At 44.2% G+C, this 19,201-nt stretch overlaps 5 protein-coding genes across 5 annotated transcripts; 2 read left to right on the forward strand and 3 right to left on the reverse strand.

The window, feature by feature from the left end:
* Positions 1-108: 108 nt before the first annotated feature.
* Positions 109-435, reverse strand: BJ212DRAFT_1199727 (uncharacterized protein; the record flags this gene model as incomplete). Its single annotated transcript, XM_041329054.1, has 2 exons — positions 109-269; positions 333-435. Coding segments are annotated over 2 exons (264 nt in total), but the record flags the coding sequence as incomplete, so codon positions are not given.
* A 984-nt stretch (positions 436-1,419) lies between these two features.
* BJ212DRAFT_1299051 (uncharacterized protein) lies at positions 1,420-2,354 on the reverse strand (the record flags this gene model as incomplete). The annotated part of the gene is made up of 2 exons (XM_041332785.1): positions 1,420-2,253; positions 2,298-2,354. 2 exons carry the CDS (start codon positions 2,352-2,354, stop codon positions 1,420-1,422), a joined length of 891 nt encoding a protein of 296 aa, XP_041193731.1.
* An 839-nt stretch (positions 2,355-3,193) lies between these two features.
* Positions 3,194-4,693, reverse strand: BJ212DRAFT_1480056 (uncharacterized protein; the record flags this gene model as incomplete). The annotated part of the gene is made up of 4 exons (XM_041340002.1): positions 3,194-3,550; positions 3,601-4,216; positions 4,268-4,341; positions 4,391-4,693. The coding sequence occupies 4 exons, from the start codon at positions 4,691-4,693 to the stop codon at positions 3,194-3,196; spliced, it is 1,350 nt and encodes a 449-aa protein (XP_041193732.1).
* Positions 4,694-12,547: 7,854 nt separating this feature from the next.
* BJ212DRAFT_1270055 (uncharacterized protein) lies at positions 12,548-13,058 on the forward strand (the record flags this gene model as incomplete). The annotated part of the gene is made up of 3 exons (XM_041330852.1): positions 12,548-12,756; positions 12,811-12,949; positions 13,011-13,058. The coding sequence occupies 3 exons, from the start codon at positions 12,548-12,550 to the stop codon at positions 13,056-13,058; spliced, it is 396 nt and encodes a 131-aa protein (XP_041193733.1).
* Positions 13,059-15,161: 2,103 nt separating this feature from the next.
* Positions 15,162-15,617, forward strand: BJ212DRAFT_1200980 (uncharacterized protein; the record flags this gene model as incomplete). Its single annotated transcript, XM_041329074.1, has 2 exons — positions 15,162-15,378; positions 15,421-15,617. Coding segments are annotated over 2 exons (414 nt in total), but the record flags the coding sequence as incomplete, so codon positions are not given.
* Between the last annotated feature and the right edge of the window lie 3,584 nt (positions 15,618-19,201).

The following is a 19,201-nucleotide window of genomic DNA, read 5'->3' on the forward strand; positions in this document are numbered from 1 at the left end:
GAAACGCACTTAGGGAACCGTCAAATTGACCCTTTCCCAAAGGGAGGAATTGAGTGAAACCTAGTGTGTGGAGACATCAAAGCTAAGAATTAAATAGTTAAAAAAATGCTGATACCTTTCATTGATAATGTCAATTTTCTGAGGGTCAATTGCATAGAGTAACTGCATCAAGTGCATCATCACCACTTTCAGTACCCCAAGTTCAAACTCATGAAGGAGGTCAACTATGAGGATGGGGAAGAAGTCCAACCCTAGTGGTGAAAGATGGTCTATGAAGCTGTTCTGGGGAATGTCAATTGTACTTGAGTAATACTATGTGAACACAATCAAACTCACGATAGTAGGCACCAAGGAAAATTCCTTCAAGAGGCTCTCCACTGACACTCCCTTGATCGGAACACCATGTGTATATATGGCATTGCGTGCTTTGGACACTTTCTCATTAAAAAAGGTTTGTAGCTGGTTCATCTGTTGTGATACATCACATAAAAATCTCATGTGATCGAACATTGACTTGGGCGTTAAACAGCGGGGGCATGGACAGTTGCCTTTGTCATGTATGGTCGCAAGGAGAACTCTAAAATAATTAATGGCCTACTAGTCACAATATAAAAAATAATGAAGAGAAATCAGACTTACTTCTCAGGGTAATCTGCTGAATAAGTGAATACTTGAGGAAAAACCCATCAATATACTCCATCATGGCACTTGACTACGATGCCATCTTTGTAGGCATGGACAAACTCATTGTCAAGCAGGATGGACCACACTGCATGGAATAATTCCCACTTACAATGGGTAAGTATATCACGGTAATTCTTCCTCTGCAGGAAGGTAGAAATGAAGTGTGTAATGGCATCTGGTAGCTGCATGAGATAGAAATCAAAACACATCTTTTGTTGACCAACGACTGAACAACTTACTATGGGAATAAAAGCTGCTGGGTGGCAAGCACCAGAGTTAGGATCTGAGCAGACATATTTTGATAGATTGCTGAAAAACAGATATATTGGCCATGCTGATGTGCTCCTGAACTGTGTTAAGTGAGTGGAATCAGACCAGAACATGAGGCCTGTGATAACCCTCTCCAGTTTGCAACCATCTTCTCTTCTTTCTTTCTGCAGCTCGTTGTGAGCCTGAATCCAAGCATCAGAAGTATAAAGCTCATCATAAAGTCATTGCTCTTGTCCAGTTACTGGTGATTCCCAAACACACTTGAAAGGTGTTAGGTGGAACTGTTTCGACAACTGTTCTGAAAATGCAGCTTTGGGGATGGATGGCTTAGTGGATATGCCTCCAACTCTGGAATTGCTTCAGCAGTTGCTGGCCTTAGCAGAAGGTTGTGGGTTCAAATCCTACAACAACCACCAGGGAGTTTTAGTGGGTAGTGCTAGTGCTGCTTAGTCCCACATAACCTGCCTAATCCAGCAATGGGTATGTGTAAATGCATTTCTTCCTGGAGAGATAGCAATCTTCTGCCTGAAAAAATGCTATACTGGTCAGATCTGAATATCTGCATTGGTTCAAATCAGGTGCTATAGTGCTGTCTAAGTGGGGCCAGCCAGTGGTGGTTGCCACTAAGACAATATGGCCTCTCAAAAAAAAAGAAAATGCAGCTTTTATAACTGCAACAAGTGGCTGGTAGAGGAGCCCAGAAACAGAGAACATGTGGCCATTCCCTTTGGGATTTTTTTCCTTTGACAGAACCATTATCTTGACATCAGTTTCCTTCCAGCCATCTTGCTGGAAAATGCCTGGAACATCCATGCAATCCTCAGAAGCATCAAAATGCTTCATCTGAGCATCAGGATTGAAGTTTTCAAAATCTTTCAGATCAAAGTCCTCTGCCCTCAACACCTCATTCACCAAATGTTTGGTCTCTGTCATGGACTTCCAATTGCTCCCAGTCACCAACCAAGACATCAAGCACCAGACTAACATACTTTTCCATGGCCATGGTGGCTGCATTGTGAAAAGATTGCTTGAGGAGGCTGTCTCAATGTCCTGTGTACTGCTGTCGTCGATATTGGATTGAGGAGGGTGTATGTTTGATAGATCATCTCCTGACACAGCTGCATCCAGATCATAGGTAGGGTGATGACGATATTCACGAGCAATGCCGAATTTGTTGAAACAGGTGTGAATGGAGTTGAAAACATGAATAATTACATGCTTTGGGATAGAAGTTTGTTGATCCTGAATAGCAGGTGGTGGCAGTTCTGGAAGCTCATCCCTGTATCGTAGTGGTAATTTCTGTGTGTGAATTGGGCATGAATTATGGCTACAGTCTGGGATACTAGAAGGATTCTGTAGAGGAGAACCCAGGCCTGAACCAGATGGACTCTGATTGCCATGGATTGAATTATTAGATGGGGATGGAGTGACTTGGATGGGGTGGGGCTGGTTGAGTATCTGGGGAGTACTATGGTCATGGTTGAGAGTTGATTGATGTGATCTGCTACTTGAGGACAAAGGAATAGCCTATGATGCATCATGTGTGACTGCCGTTGGAGAATGATCTAGTAACACCTACTCAGGTGGTATCATTGGCAAGGAAGGGTGCAGGCTTCACCCTCTTAAATGCCCTGGTTTGCTTTGGGTCTTCATGAGCCAGGCATTTGAAATGCTGGGCTTGTAGATTTATATGATGCTTGTAATGGTCACAAGCCCTATGGTGTCAACCAAGTCCTGCACTGTCAGAGAAGTCACAAGGACATGGTGATCCACATTGTAAGTGATGACAGTCCATGATTAAAAGAGAAAAAGTGAGACAGAGAAGTACACAGAAAGCAGCTCTAATTTTCATCATTCATTTCCAAATCATTGAGCTGAGTAGCTGAGTAACCTAGTAGGAAGTGAAACAGGTCACGGTTATCAGTGATCGGAGACTCACAGCCTGGGCCAGTGCTGTGATGGCCCATGTATGTCATGATCTTGACATTTAGACTAAGAGCGAACTTGGGGTTATGTCTCATTGATGTTGAAAGTAAAAGGGCTATTACAACTATTGTATTAATTAAAGAAAGCCTCATGCACAAGTACAATGTGATGGTACATCAGGTATCTGAAAATGGTGTGCGCTAGAGTACATGATGATCATAAATGCTAATGGCAGGACTGAGCAACAATGACTCGAGTATCAAGGTGAGTTTAGCGGCAGGCATCTACCTGTGGCTACTATATCACAGTAAGCTCAAGCCCCGGCGAAGTGCAGCAGTGTGAGCACATGTGCACGCATGTGTGAACGTGTGTTCTTGGCTGGGCCTGCATCAAATGCTTCCTCTGCTGTGCGCTTGACTCCCCTACTGCCTGCCACCACACTATACCAACTCTTGTAATGATCATGAGCCATTGACATACTTGCAAGGGCAAGCTTAGAAAGCATCCCATCCCATCCAAAGGGGAGAGTGACAGGTGTGGCCAGCAGGGCCGAAACATCGATATTCGGGCTGACCTGTTGGGACAAATGTGTGTACTGTTCCCTCATCTGGGACAGTCCCATCTCCATCATGAGTGTGACATTGTCCATTGATTCATTCAGAAATAATTCCTGTTGTAAGTATGATCAGTCATGAATCGCTAAGTATTGGTGAGACTTACACCACATGTTGTGAGATTTGGGTTCTGCGTGTCTATGTCAATTTGCCCATTGATGTCTTGTACCCAAACCTGAAAATGCACGCTTGACATCGTATGCCAGAGGTGCCCTTCAACCTCAATTTCAGTGGGTGTATTGAGTGATCTTGGGCCAGTGTGGTTGGAAAGGATGGTGGTGAAAGAATGAGCATTCTCCCCATTTTGTAGCTTTTGCCATGCATTGCTCAGGTGTTTGGGTGGGCTGTAGGGGATCTGTTCATTAATCTCAACCATGAAGAGCAGTATGATATCTGGGAATGCCTCAACCCTGTCCCTGAGCCTCTGTAGTAGATCAGCTCTGGACTGTGATACAGCCACCTTGCCCATGACAGGAGTGGTTAGGATGGGGGGGTTGGTGAGGGCAGTGACCACATGGATGATATCAGGGATACATTTCACTGAGTCCCTGTCAATGGTCAAGTTAGTGTGGGTGTCTGAGGACAGAAAATTCCCAACAATGAAATCCTGCAGGAGAAGATCTAGACATTCCAATCCTTTGCTGATAGCCTTGATTACAGCCTCATGTATGGGGGAAGGCATTTCAACAACAAGGGTATGGGTATCACAGTTGTATTCCAACCTAGAAGAATTGTATGTTATAACTTGTAAGAAATTGTCGGACTATGTTTACTTTGGTCTTGCAGGGTAATCTTTGATTTGGCAAGATATATAATCATAGTCTGCTTGAGTGATATTTTGAAATACCTGGCAACATAATGATCAAGTAACTGAATATTGAAGTGCACAGACATACCTCGCAATCTGTCTCACAATTTGATTCTGAGACAAACCTAAGCACCTTGTGTCGTCCAGCAATGGGAGGCTTGGTCAGATTTGGTTTGACCTTGTGGAGGGTGGCATCAAGTTGAGGTGTAGAAGTGTCCTTGGTTGCTGGCTTTCTCCCCCATCTCATTGCTAAGCTGGTTGGAGGCTGCTTGTATGGTTCAATAGCCTTCACTTCATAAGTAGACTTGCCAAGTCTGTTGTTTTTCCTTAGTTTAGGGCTATGGGATTGTGAGGAATGACTCCTGATAGTAAGTGTGCCAGTCATGGACATGATGATTATGATTGAGTTGAAGGCCCATTGTTGGCAGGTAAAGGTGTGATTATCTAATTGACACTCCATTAGTTGCAAACAAAAACTTTGACTCCAATCATGACACATGATGCAGTGCATTGGGCAAGACCCATGGAGTTTGGAGCACTTGAATACCCCAGAACCTAGTGATGACTCATCAGTAAACCAGTGAGACTAAGATATGACTATATATTGCAGTTTCTTTGAGTCAGGAGTTTACATCAAGCTTAGCTTGAACCGTGTGCGTGAGTCATTGATCAGCACTGAGTTGCATTGAGTCACTAAGGTCATTACTAAAGTTCCCTCAAGTTTCCATTTTGGATGATGATTGTTGTAAGTACATGAATAGCATCAAGGGTTAGTTAGGTCACTGGGACACTGCTTCAAATACATGTGCTAGGAGGGTAGTTTGCTCTTGGACTATCATAATGATTTCTTTTCCTAACCTGGTGAGTCTCTCTTTATCCCCATTATTGGCAGTACACTGCTTCTTTGCAGGTGGAAGTTCTGCTTGTGAGGAGTTTGTGATATTATGAGCAAAGTCCCAGTGGCTCTGAGCCTTTTCAGGCTGAGGTTGATTAGTACTATGCGATAAATTGAGACAAGACCTCAGATGAGACTCACTTGCAGCCTGTCAGAATTGCAGTCAAGGTTTGAGTTGCTTGACAAGGCACACTGCAAAATTGCCCATGGAATATTGACAAGAGAATTTTCATGCTGGTAACAAGAATGCTCATGAGTTGTTTCATCATGCAGTGTGATGATCATATTCCTGCTAGGCTTGCAATGGCCATCTTTGATATAAGTGATGGAAAGCTACAAAACCATTGACCGCTTTTCCCGCACTCAACCCGCTCCGGATGCGTATTCCCGCGCTCTGCGGACCTGCACATTCACTCCCGCGCTGCGCGCATAACTGCGGTTGATTTCCCGCACCTTTGGACTACCTTACAGATGTCCCGCATCAGTCCATTGTCCATCCTACCTCATTGGTATGTATTTTGCCTTGCCTTGTGTGTTGTAACAAGTGTTGCAGCCTTATTACATGTCTTTACATATTCCTACTGCCTGTCTGTCCTGTCCCTTCCGTTTCCGAGAGGGCTTAGCTAGTATAAAGTGCCTAGGGTGACTACTTCGCATTTACTTCCCTTCTACAGTATTTCCTTCCCTTAGGTTTTACTTAGGAGCAGTCACCATTAGTGCGCGCTTTTAGCCCCTATTGGTTACCTTATACCTGGACACCTTGTCTTGACTTTCCTTACCCATGCAATCAATACCCTTGCCCTCACTTTTTACCCACGCCATTCCTTAAGACTTCCCTACCCCTTACCTTAGCATCTTGCACTCCCGCATCAACCACTCATCAACTGCTCATCAACTGCTCATCAACCGCACTTCCGCATTCCCACGTTCTATATACCCACGCACTTGTTCCCGCACTCTGCGCACTTTCGGGTCTTTAGTATCATCGGCCATTCTCAGTAGCAATTCCCTTTAGGGTTGAACGTTCTTGCTTGCAAGTGTAGCAGCTAGGCAGAGCATCGACCTACAACAATATTTTTGGTTAGGCACTTTAACAAGTGTCCAGCCATTGTTGTGTTTGCACAGTGGTGTTAGGAAATATTACCTCCTGCTCAGCATCTCCTCTCATGTTGTGTGTTGGTGATTGTGACCATTGGGAATCCAATGTCTCCTGAGTATCAACACCTAGTTTCACTCTTGCTCAATAGTAGGCTTGGCTGTATATGTAGTTTCCTTGTGAATCAGCTGGTGCTCCTTGACTGTTTGCAGGCCATCTTTCAGAATATGGCAAGTCTCTGACTCTGAGGATTTGTGAAGCACCATCATTGTGACTAGAGCCTTGAGAGCTATGTTCAGAGCTTTTATCAGGATTGTCATGACTAGAGCCTCAAGAGCCATGTTCAAAGCTTTTATCAGGATCACAAGGCATTGTGAATGTCGTGTTTGACGGTTGATTGCTACTTCATCCTCTGAGTCAGGTTAGTAGTACCTCTTACCACCCTAATGATATCATTTGTGGAGCGTCAATTACATTTCCAAGTACATGATTCACAGTGACCTGACTAGTGCAAGTTTTGTGTATGCTGTATTAGGAAGAGTAGAGGGATGCAAATATAAGTGAACAAAGCATGCTAATAGGAGAATATGAGACACGCACAGATCAGGGGCACTTGAGCAATTGGAATGCAGGTGGAGTGTGAATGTGAATTGGTTCTGTGGGATCAAATGTTCTGTCCTTACATATTAGATGACAGAATATTTTCTGAATGTAGTAAGCTGTATGTCAACCATACTTGGATTGAATGGAGTGACTCCAAGGCCAATGGGCCCTGGCAGATCAGCCTGAGGATTGTGTCAGCCAGCAGCGCCTTTCTAACTTGAAACTCCAAAACTACGACTCAACATCAATCTTGAACACTGCACTGATAATATGATCCATTTGCCACACAAGATTGAAAGGACAGTCTTTCAACTTGCAGCAGGCATCCATCCTGCAAACAATGTGCACTCATATTTATTGGTTGCCCCCAGAGTTCATGACTGGTAGGCAAAAGTCCTGAGATATGCTGGATTCAGTTGTGACTTACAAGACGGTAATAGGATTGAAGAATTGATGTATTGGACCGTTGTCCTTGCCAGTGAGGCATGAGCATGCCTTTTTGTTGGTTCACTTCATTCTTGACCAGTGTTTGCTTCTGTGAATGTTAAGTCTCTCTGTATTGGTGGTACAGTGCAACTCACCACAGTGGTAGAGGTCATACAACTGTGCAGTGGTATTGTCGACCTCACCCTCTGGATTCTGCCAGAGGGGGATCATGATGTGCCAGGTTGCCTATTGGATGCATTAAACAAGCTACCTTTGTCACAGCTGTCTATCCACTTATCAACTGTCTTCCGTAGAACTGACATGCCATTCCTACCATCCATCTCTCTATTCAGCAAAGTCACCCACCTTGACTTGTTGGAAGGTTGAGTACTTTGGGGCTCCCCAATCAGCATACATTGCCTAACACAACTTATGCATATTTCCCTTCAATTTTTTACTGATTGGACAGCACCAGCCTTGCTACAAATGATCCTTGCATATTGCATTCACCTAAAAATATTGGTTTTGCATGTAAGAGAGGAAGTTGGCAGGGTAGAGAAATGGTTGCAGGAGCATGACAGTCTTGATGATCATCGTATTGTTGTGACAGCCAAGAGCTCTCATGATACCTGGGATTGCAGAACAAGTGATGGGATGAGTCTGTGGCAGTATGGAGATTATATTGCAAAGTGTCGAGACGCAATACATGAATGTACAAATTAGGTGCTGAGAATATCAGCAATGATGGTATGGCTGTATGTTTGTATTTGTTTTGTCAGCAAGTTGATGGCTAATAGCCACACAAAGTCCTGACTCCATTTCTGCCAAATTTACTCTCTTCTAATGTTGACACTTCTGCTGTGTTACTTGTGTTATAGTACATCGCTTGCTTACCAGTATGCTGTAGTGGGGTCCCTTTTAGGTTGGTGCAGGTAAAAGAATGGAGGTTTAGAGCTGAACTCCTTAATACCACTGACAGAATTGATGGGACAACATCATAGGCCAATGCCACATTCAGACTCATTGTCCTTGGATGTATGCTGGCAAACAAGTGGCTGGATGGCCATACCTTCTCCAATAAGATATGGTAAGTGTCAGTCCTCCACAGTCTGCATTTAGTCTTGACGATTCATTCCTTCCCCTTAAGCACACCATCTACAAACTTCCTGTCTACTCGCTAAACAATCTTGAATCCCTTGCTCTGACATCCTATGACCTTACAATTCCACCTGCTGCTTGGCATTAGTGACTGGGGCACATCTTCCTGTATTATCTACCACAGTTGCCCCCTTCATACACCCAACCAATTTCTCATTCCTCTTCAAATCTGGAAGCACCTCTCTCACACTCCAGTTCAGAAAGCATCTTTCTTAACTTTGAGCAGAGCAAGGAAAAGCTCACTGGGACAGCAATGTCTGCCAAAATGTCCCATGAAGCTCATGTCATTGATCTCGATGAGGATGGGTTGCTTCAGCAAGAGTTTTTACCGAGGCATAGCATGAACAATGGGAATACCACCAGCTGATGCATGCAGACTTGACTTTGAGGGTTGAGGGTGAGTGGAGGGAGCTTCATGAGTCCATGACCAGCCAAAGTGGAATCATGCTCCCTCCAAATAGAGTCTAGCAGATGATGAGCTCATCTGTCATGTGGGTGATCATCCAGTCATCTTGGATCCATGCTTGAAGATGTGTTTCTGGACCAGATGCTCTCATGCATCTTAGATTTTGATTTCCTGAATTGCAACACTACTGCAATTGACCACCACCAACACACCATGTCATAATTTATATCCATTATTTCATGATTTTCACTATGTAGTCTTGGGCATAATACATTTCATTTGGGAATGCACTAATCTACTCATTCTGTACTAGCATCTGCCACCTGCAGCACCATCAGTTTCATCAGTATACAGTGTGTTATGCTCTGATCTGTGTGATTGTGGAGTGGTTAGTGTTTGTCAAGGTTCCTGCATGAACTTTTTTTTTACCTTCTGCACTGAGTCTTGCATTGAAAGAGTCTATGTGGGCTCTGGCTGCAGCGCATTTATTGTGTTGATGACATGGACATAGAAATCCATGATCATCAGAGGGCACAGGTTGTAAAATATATGAAGGCTTTCTGGAGAGACAATGCACATATCATCTAGAGTCTTCACTCCCATCAGTTTCAAAGGGGTGAGGAATAACTCTGGCCATTGCTGCACTGGCTCATCATTGTTGAGCTGCTCCATAAAGGTTTCCAAAGTGGGATATGGAATTGATGGGTCAGTTTCAATCTCCACATCAATCAGTATGCTTGAAGTGATAGTAGTTACTGACATGGGGTTGTGATTATAGAGGAACAATGACTTGGACTCAGACTTTAATGTGCCGCTGTTGTTAAGAACCATGTTGCTCAAAGGAGAGAGAGACTGACTCAGAGGGGCTTGGCCTCAGCTCGTACGCTGTGCCCCTTACCTAAGTATGTGCCCTTCATTTTGTATGAGGTCCAATGATGGTCCAACAAAGTCCGGAGGACTCAGGCTGGCTACTCTGCTGGAGAGCACTAGAGGACTTCCAGAGGAGCGTGGGAAACGTCCAGAGGAGTGCAGGAGAGTTCTGGAGGAACACAGGAAGTGCTCAAGAGAGTTCCCACTGCAAGGTAATACTTCTACAGGAAACAGGATGGAGGGATAGGAGGTCTGAAGGTCTGGAGGACTGGAGGACAGGAGGACAGGAGGACAGGATGTCCAAGGGTTAGGAGGACGGAACGTCCGAAGGAACAGGATGCCTGGAGGTATGAGGGACAGGAGGTCCAGAGGTCCAGAAGGAATAGGGGCTACATCGGACGAAGTCCAATGTAGAAACAAACAGAGGTAGACTACCCTAAGGTAGAGTTGGAGAGACAGGGATTGGACCTAAGTCCGGAAAGAGGGAAAGTGCCGGAAAGGTGGAGCTCTGGCCTAGGGAATCAATCCCTAGGCCTGATGGGTAGGACAGACTTAGGTGGACCAAAGTCCGAGAGAGGATTGGGCAAGTCTAAGTTGATATTCAAACTGAGGAACTACAGGAGTATCTACAGGAGTTATATACTGAACAATATCTGAGGGGATCAGTAAGCAAAGGAGCAAGGCTATGTATGAGCATGTGGAAACACATTAGTAAGTAAGTTGGAACATAAGTAAATGAACTTGGAGATGAGGACTTGTACAAGGATCAATAAGCAAGACGGAACAAGAGGTAACTGAAAGCCAGAAGGCAGAGAATGCCTAAATGGGGATAGGTGCAGGATATCAGACAGAGGGTGGGAATAGGTCCGGAGTTAATATCCAGAGGTCCGGAGATCTGGGGATCTGGAAGACAAGGTGGATACAGGACCAGAATACGAGAAGGTGGATATAGTCTGGAATCCGAGGTGAGGTGAAGTCTGGATGTCTTGCTGGATGGAGTGTGCATAGGGTGGACAGGATAGGGTTGTACGGATCAGGCTAGCAGTGAGGATCCGGAGGTCCGGAGCTCAGGGGTAAATCAGGAGCGTAGTCGATCCTGCTGAGGTATGGAGCACAGTGGAAGGGGATCTGGGAATGAGCTGGATATGAAGTGGGGTCCGGATGTAGGCTTGGAAGGCTTGGGAATATGATGGAATGTGGGTCCAGATTGTGGGATATGACAGCTGTACTCATCATGACATCTTTTATGACAGAGTTTAGGGTACTACAAGTGGTGCTACAAGCTCCAATCTGAGGGCACAACATGACATGAGTTGAGCTTAGTAAGCTTAAGGCCAATCTTCACTAGTCACTGCTACTAGTAGTAGGGTTGCCTGGGCGCTGCCAACAAACACCTTTGGGAAGCTCTGAGGATTTCCCAAATTCCTGGAAACTATAGTCACAATGATCTGTTCAATCTGAGCTCCCTACACTACTTCGAATTCTGTCACTGCATCCTATGGTACTATTTGAAGAAAATTTGAAGGTTGCTCAGAGCGATGAAGCATATGCTGTCACACTCATGTACAGAATCATCTATTGATCATAATGCTGGTCATAATTTCTGCTCATTAACCTGTGTGTCTTAGTCACCCTACTGGTTTAGTGACACTAATATCACTATATCCTTTAGCATCATCCCATACACTTCCTGTTCATTCTTCTCCACCAAAGATAGCTTCCTCGTGTCCTCCACCAGTATCGCTCACAGACAATGAGATGGAAGACTCCGAGGTATGCTACAAGAGCCATTATTTTTGGCACCTTACTGATGATATTTTACACATACCTTTCATCCTTGTGAAGATCCGTGAGCAACTTGAAGTGAAGAAGTTTCCATGTCCAGTATGTAGACGATCAAGTTATGCTTGCATCAGTTGTATCTAACTGAATGCATCATTGGACGTAATAGATTGTATACAGGCATCAACTCTCAACTATAAAAGGTTGTCATTAAGTGTTTGTTCCTGGAGATGGAAAACATCTGGCATTGACCTTGCCTTAAGTTGATATCGCCACATTTACATTCACAAGTTTTGGCGAAGCTACAATGTCCATTATCAAGATGATCGTTCCATTGATTCCATTCTGATACTCCAAAGTATTTTACATCATTTAGTCGACAGTGACTCCAACCAGTGATAATACTCACTCTTAAATCGGTCTTTGAAAAGCTCATCATGGTTTGGTGGGTGGTACATGAGTATCCTTCATTCCATCCTCTACCATGTCTCAGTCTCCTGACCATGATGATCCACAGAATGAAAACCATAGTGCACTAAAATGGCACATTGCTACTTTAGAAGAGCAAAATGCTGAGCTCTGGGGAGAGCACAGCAATAAAAGGTGAGGTACTACCACAGTTGATTGTTATATGTATCTGATGCCACTTATGTCCTGCAGCCGTGGTGATCCATATCTTCTTGCTGGGCAAGCTATTCAGTGGCTCATGAGCTTGAATTACAGAGTTGAGGACCTCATTGGAGAATATGACTGAAGGACCACCTCATGTGATGAAGATGACAGTGTATAAGTTCAACACATGGAGGAGTATGTATGATTTTACTTCAGTTGGACAGTTTGATCTGACTTGCAAAATTCAAGGGAGGAACATATCTATAATTCATTTAAGCAGTTACTGCGCTGGGTCCCATGTGTCTAGGATTTCATCTACTCCCAAAGTGACAGATATCAACTCAATACTGCCTATCAGAAGGTAAGTCACACATTGTGCAAATAGATCATGTTGATGATGAACTTGGTTCAGCTCAATAGAGGCACAGATTTGGCCCAGGGTGACGACACTGCTTTCTTGAAGCTAGCAGTTGCTTCATGGCTGAACAAGGGACAGCCTACCCCCAACCCACTGATCTCTTCATGGGACAAGTCTGGCCATGGATTTTATAGCGATTTGACTGCAGAACTTCTCTGTCCTGTAGACTTTAACTGGGCAGATAAGAGGTACCACCTTTGCTATGTAATCGGCTTATATCCCAGTACTGATTATGACCATAGTACACAGGAAGGGATACGAAACTACAAGCATGACTTCCAAGTTACTGCACACTCTTGGCCAACATTCATGTACAAGGATGGTAGGTATGATCATGAGGACTCGATGAAAGGGCTTTTCAAAGGTGCTTTGCTTGTCAGGGTAGGTTGTAGTACTTCCCTGACCTTCAGAGGATACTGGCACTCAAAATATTAAATCCCAGATGTTCAAACACATCTTTACATCCCCTAGCTCTGCCAGCAAGATGTGACCTGATGAAGAAGGATTCCACCAGGAACCTTTATACAAGTGGTCAAGGACCACAGGAGAACAACGCACCAGGTCTGATATTGTGGCATTATTAGGAATGTGGTCAGTTCATGCATGAGCTATTGCATATTCAGCAGTCCAGGTACATTGTATTCTTTCCCTTTGACAATGACTAAAGCTACTTCACTAGTTGCATTTGCCTTGTCGAGCTGTGGGTCCTGGTGAACTGTCAATGATGAGTTTGACCACCACCAATTTTACATCTATATGATCAACTATTTTGAACATCTGCCAACATCTGCAGCCAAAGCCTCCATTGAAAATCTTCTCATTTGGTGGAACTGGTGAGCATGTTTCCAGCACTGTAGCTTTCTGCTGTTCACTCATTTCATACACAACATAGACAGATCTTTGGCCCTCACAATGTGTCCTCTTACTCACCTCAGATTGCAGTGCAGTATTCAGTTGCCAACACTTCTGCCAAATGCTAAGGCACTGATGAGTAGATGACTACATAACAACAATGTACCACTTATTTATATCTATGCTACAAGTATGCAATAATAACAAATTGATTTCCAACTCAAGATTTGAAGTGTGGTCATGTTGAACATTATTTCCAACCACCATCTATATGTTTGCAATGTATATGGTCATATAGGTCCAACCAGATCAAGAAAAAATGGCATAGAGATGACCTGGTTAGCAAATGGTAAGGAGCCACTCACAACTTGTGCATTGCTAGCTCAGTGTTGGATATCCTCTAAGTAGACCTAATGGTTCAACACAGCAAGGCCAAACAACTGAGACTTTGCTTAACCACTGATATTACCAAGGAGGGCCCCAGGAAAATTTTGCTTTTCATTACTGTCTAGGAATTAGATGTGATCAATGCCCAAGATTGATATGGTGCAAGTCATGCATCAGAATGGGATATGTGTGAGAGATGATCCACAGTAAATTTAGTTTCAAACAAGCATTGAGTGGAGCAAAGTATGACTAGCAGGCCACAATTACTATAGCTTCAGTCTTTTGCCAAAATGTGACAAGTGGGCCACAGCATTTAGGATTATAATGCTGTATCTATCATCAATAATTCTGCCTGAACAGGTCACACTATTCCCAGCTGCCAACAAATGACATTCACTGCTTGAACAAATATCATGTGATGCAGAAATTACATATTTGCAGCAGGATGCTACCCACTAGCGAGGTACATCTTATGGATGTCATACCATATAGAAGTCATATAGAAGTCACCTATGGTCAAGTTGTAGCTTTTTTGGTTGGCAGCTGAAACAATATCATCCAGAAGTAGCATTGCTAGTTTCAATACAAATGGTAAGGAAGCTGAATCACCCACATCACTGCTAATCATTGGCCACAGAGTTTACCCTTATAATGCTCTTTATGAGGTTACAGACTGACATATAATAATTTCACTAATTATAGGAATTAGACCTTTTACAAGGTGAGTATAAGGGTTGATAGCAAAACTTGCATTTCAGTGGTGGATGAAAAACTCTGCACAAACAACCCCATGCTCTAATCTGGCAAAGTGCCAATTCTGGCATAGGCATCAATCATTATCCCTGCTACACATATGGTTACTTCTCAGGGGTTCTGTGAGACCTTTGGGGTGGGTTGTGTCTTATAAGTTACCAATTGGGCTATCCAGGTGACAATTAATTGAGGACTGTACCAAGAGTTCACTCTACAGCATGCACAGCAACCTGGACCTTGTGGCCAAGTCCTGCAACCAGCCCATAAGCCTGAGTGCCCAGCACTTGTCCTTGAACTGTATCACCCACCACCATCCAGCAAGCTTTCCATAGATTGAAACATCCATTCATCTAATCTCATCTCCTTTGGGATCCTCGACAGCTTACTTTGACTCCAACAAATCCATGCTTTGATTCAAATCTTTGTATATCATCCCTCGAGATAAATATTGCTCAGATATTTCTAACTACACCCAGCTAGTACTCTCATCACACATATCACAACCTTTGTGAATGGGTGAGGAACAATGTCAGTTTTTTCACTCTTGTCCCTATCTCACTTTCTGACCTTTTTGACAGTTCTTCTATTGGCTGAAGGAACTTGGGCAAGGCTGTCCCAAGTTGCTGTCAAGGGTGCTCAATATAACTCCCGTGAATGCCAGCCCCACCTGAAATGTTTGGAAGGGACTCGGGTGGATCTCTTCAAATACATCCACCGATTACTGGACAAAGAAGTGAAGAATCAACTTATATGGCTGCATGGCATGGCAGGCATTGGGAAATCTGCTGTTGTGTTCACCATAGCTGAGAGGATGAAAGGTCTCAAGGTGACAGAGGAAACAAATATCAAAAAGTGACTAGCAGGAACATTCTCTTTCTTGTGCAAGCACACCAAATGTTGCATGGCTGGATATTTCTTTGTGATGCTTGTCTACCAGCTTGCCATCAATTTTCCAAGCATCCAGCAGGATGTGAACAGAGCCATCCACAACAATTCCACTCTACTAGACCCAGACACACCTCTTTGCAACCAGATGGAGGCTCTCTTTCTCCAACCTCTCCAGAAACTCCGACTCAGATTGTGCAGATGTCCACCTTTGATGTTTGTTATTGATGCCCTTGATGAATGCATATCCAAACCTGAGCTTACTGACCTTATCCTTTCCCTTGCACGCGCTCTTGTGAGCCTGATCTCCCATGACACACATCCTACTTATAAGTCACTCAGAATCACATATCTGTAAAGCATTTCAGAACAAGGAGGTGCGGCCATTGTTGTGTGAAATACCCATGAAAACTTCCAGGGAGGGCATTGCCACCATCATCTCACTCAATGGCACCAATGTTGACACAGATATCTATGTTTTCTTGCAGCATTCCTTTACAGAGCTGGTAAGTCACCATCCTGATTTCCCTCAGCCAACAGGGGATGAACTAGCACAGCTGGCAAGCCATGCTGGCAGATGTTTCATTGTGGTGTCTACAATGGTGAAGTTTATTATCAACAATGAAGACAAAGATCCCTGCAACCAGTTACAGCTGATGCTCAAGCTGACAAGCAAACTGCTAGCAGGAATGGAGGTATACAAATTATATGACCATATCCTGTCCACATGTGCTGACTCCAAGCAGGCATACCTGCACTTGTCCATTGTTGCTGCACTCACAGACCCTCTTCCCATATCACAAATCTCATCACTTCTTGGCCCTGGTTTGGGCAGGGATGTGCAGACAACACTGATACAGCTACGGTCTGTCATGGATATCCCCACAGGCAGTATTCTCCCCATGAACATCCATCACTCATCCATTCATGACTATGTCTCTGACCCCTCAAACTGCGGCCTCCCTCAAGTATGCAACATCACATCACCCCAAACCCTACTCACATATTTGTCTCTCCACTTGATGATGGACATTATGGAAAGCACTGCTCTGTTGGATGCACTCTCAGAACTGAAGAGACAGAGCCAAGCTATGCAATCTGAGGACCCCTGTCAATTAAAAGTCTCGTTATCCTTCCTTGTTCAGTCACCAGAGCCATTGTCAGTTCTCACCTATATGCTATGGCTTAGGGGAGATCGTACTTCAGATTTACAATATTGGCTAGGGACTGTGGATGGGTGTGCCTGGCTTCAAACCAAGAATGGGTGAGACTGGTTGCAAACACAGGGAGCACAAGACTGGCTGCAGACACAGGGAGCACGAGATTGGCTGCAGACACAGGGAGCCCAAGACTGGCTGCAGACACAGGTAGGACGAAATTGGTTACAGACCCAGGGAGCATGAGACTGGCTGCAGGCCCACAGAGCACATGACTGGCTGCAGACCCAAGCAGGATGAGACTGGCTGCAGACCCAGGGAGCACAAGACTGGCTGCAGACACAGGAAGGAGGAGACTGGCTGCAGACCCAGGCAGGACGAGTGTCATATGCCATTCCAGACTCTCAACTCTAAATCCACTTCTCTGGATGTCCGGATCCAAGATCCGGATCTCAAATGATCTGATCTATCTTTATCTCCCTTCCGGAGTCCAAACCCTATATCAGCGCCCAACTCCATTTAGACTGCCCCTGTCTCCGGACTCTGGTTAACCATGTTTCCCTTTTGATTATTGATCTGTTACATACATTTCATTTCCGGTGTTCATTATTTGTGATCTGTCCTACTTACTAATAGACTTTGCATATGCTTCGTACATAGCCTTTATGTTTGCTGACTGATTCCTATATGATACCTACAGTATATAAACCTCCTGTAACTCTCAGAAATACTCCAGTTCAAATATCATCTTAGTTCCTGCTCATTCCTGTGTCCTCCGGACTTGAGATAAGTCTCTTGTCATATTCTGAGTCTTAGGATTGCATCCTAGACTATATTTCCGACTCTACCTTAAGGGTAGTCCATCCTCTGTTAGTTTCTAGTCCAGACTTCATCCAGATTAGTCTTGTCCGCTTGCCCAGGTAACATCCGGACATCCATCGGATTTATCTCACGTTTCAGATCCAGACGTCCATTATCCGCCCCAGTCAAATCCCGGAAACTCCGGATGACTGTTCTAGCCCCCGGAAATTAAGGGCACATACTCGGGAAAGGGGCACAGTGTACGAGCTGAGGCCAAGCCCTTGTGATCCGACCCCCTTGAGCATGCAACCTTAACAGATGTAGAGCAATGGATGCATGATATTGTCCATGCTCAAGGCTGGTGTTGAAGGGCAGCAAAATAATCAGCAGTGGGACCAACAAATTTCAGATTGCATCAGGCACTGTTCTAAATTCACTTGTCCATTGCTATTGACTGTCAGACAACTGGATCCTTCTCCAGCAGTCCAGCAATATGGTGTACTTATCATATATTGTGAGGTTGTAACAAGGTGAGCAAATCATATTTGCATTCCAGAAAGTTTACAATAAGTGTGCAGGGGCTGTTCTGCTGGTATAAAGCTATAACCTAGTACTGTAGAATGCAACAAAAAGTGAACATGAAGATACTTCACTACACAATCACAAACTAAGTACATCATGACGCTGGCAGATGGTTATGGATAACATATTCAAGAACAAGCGGTGAACCAAATGCTGTCTGGCAGCCCACTGGCATTCCTGCAAGTCTTGTGTTGCAAACATTGTTTGCTTCATTTCCAACATTTTGATGAGCCATCTGATTTGAGTGCAATATTGCTATTGATCTGAGACTCATCTGAAGTTCGCTTTCTGGATGTACTAGCATGGAATACAGTGGTGTCGGGCCTTGGAGAGGGGATGGGTAGCCAAAGCTTCTGTTGTTGAGTGCCAGGAATCATGACCAATGGCTGGCAACTCTCTACTAGGTTGTGTGCTGAAGGTTCAAACTGAGGACAAGATTAAAAGAGGTTTCATAAAATAGAAAAACAAAACACAAAAATGAACCTGAAGGCAATATCAGCTCATTGGGTGGTTGAATTGAGAATTATGAGAAAAATGCACACCTTAACAAGCTTCTGCTCTTCAAATAACATATCAAGACAAGACCGCAGACCCTTCAAACACCACTGTTGTTCAAGCCAGGAAAGGAGGTGACAATTCTAGAAGACTTGGAATACACAGTTAAGTGTGTCATCCCATGGTTTTGGGGCATGCGACAGATGAACAACCCAGTTTTGACATGCATACTTGAGAGCATTGGAAGCTGATTGACTTTGTTCCTGTGCCTCATGTGCAAAAGCTGTAAATGCATTCATAACATGGGTGACACCCCTGTCAGGAACTACTGGCAATGTAGATGTGAAATGATCCTGGGGCATCAATGCCAAGAACATTGGAAACATCAAGAAATCTGGCAAGCTTTTGAATTGTTGGACTACTTGGAAAAGTGGCAATACAGGTGATTCTGGGACAATGCTATACTCATTGACTGCTTCCAACGTACTTGAGAATTCTTCCATAGTCACCCAAATAGATGCCACAGGAGTGGATTGCCATGCTTGACCATGGGGTGTCTGCAGCCAGTCCAACCCACCCTGAGTCTGAAGCCAGTCCTGCCCACCCAGAGTCTGGAGCCAGTCTCGCACACCCAAAGTCTGGAGCCAGTCTTGCCCACACAGAGTCTGAAGCCAGTCTTTCACTCCCTGCATTTGGAACCAATCGCAACCTTGCTCTACTG

This window comes from Suillus subaureus, assembly GCF_016647635.1.
Source record: "Suillus subaureus strain MN1 chromosome Unknown BJ212scaffold_13, whole genome shotgun sequence".
Classification (NCBI taxonomy): Eukaryota; Fungi; Basidiomycota; class Agaricomycetes; order Boletales; family Suillaceae; genus Suillus; species Suillus subaureus.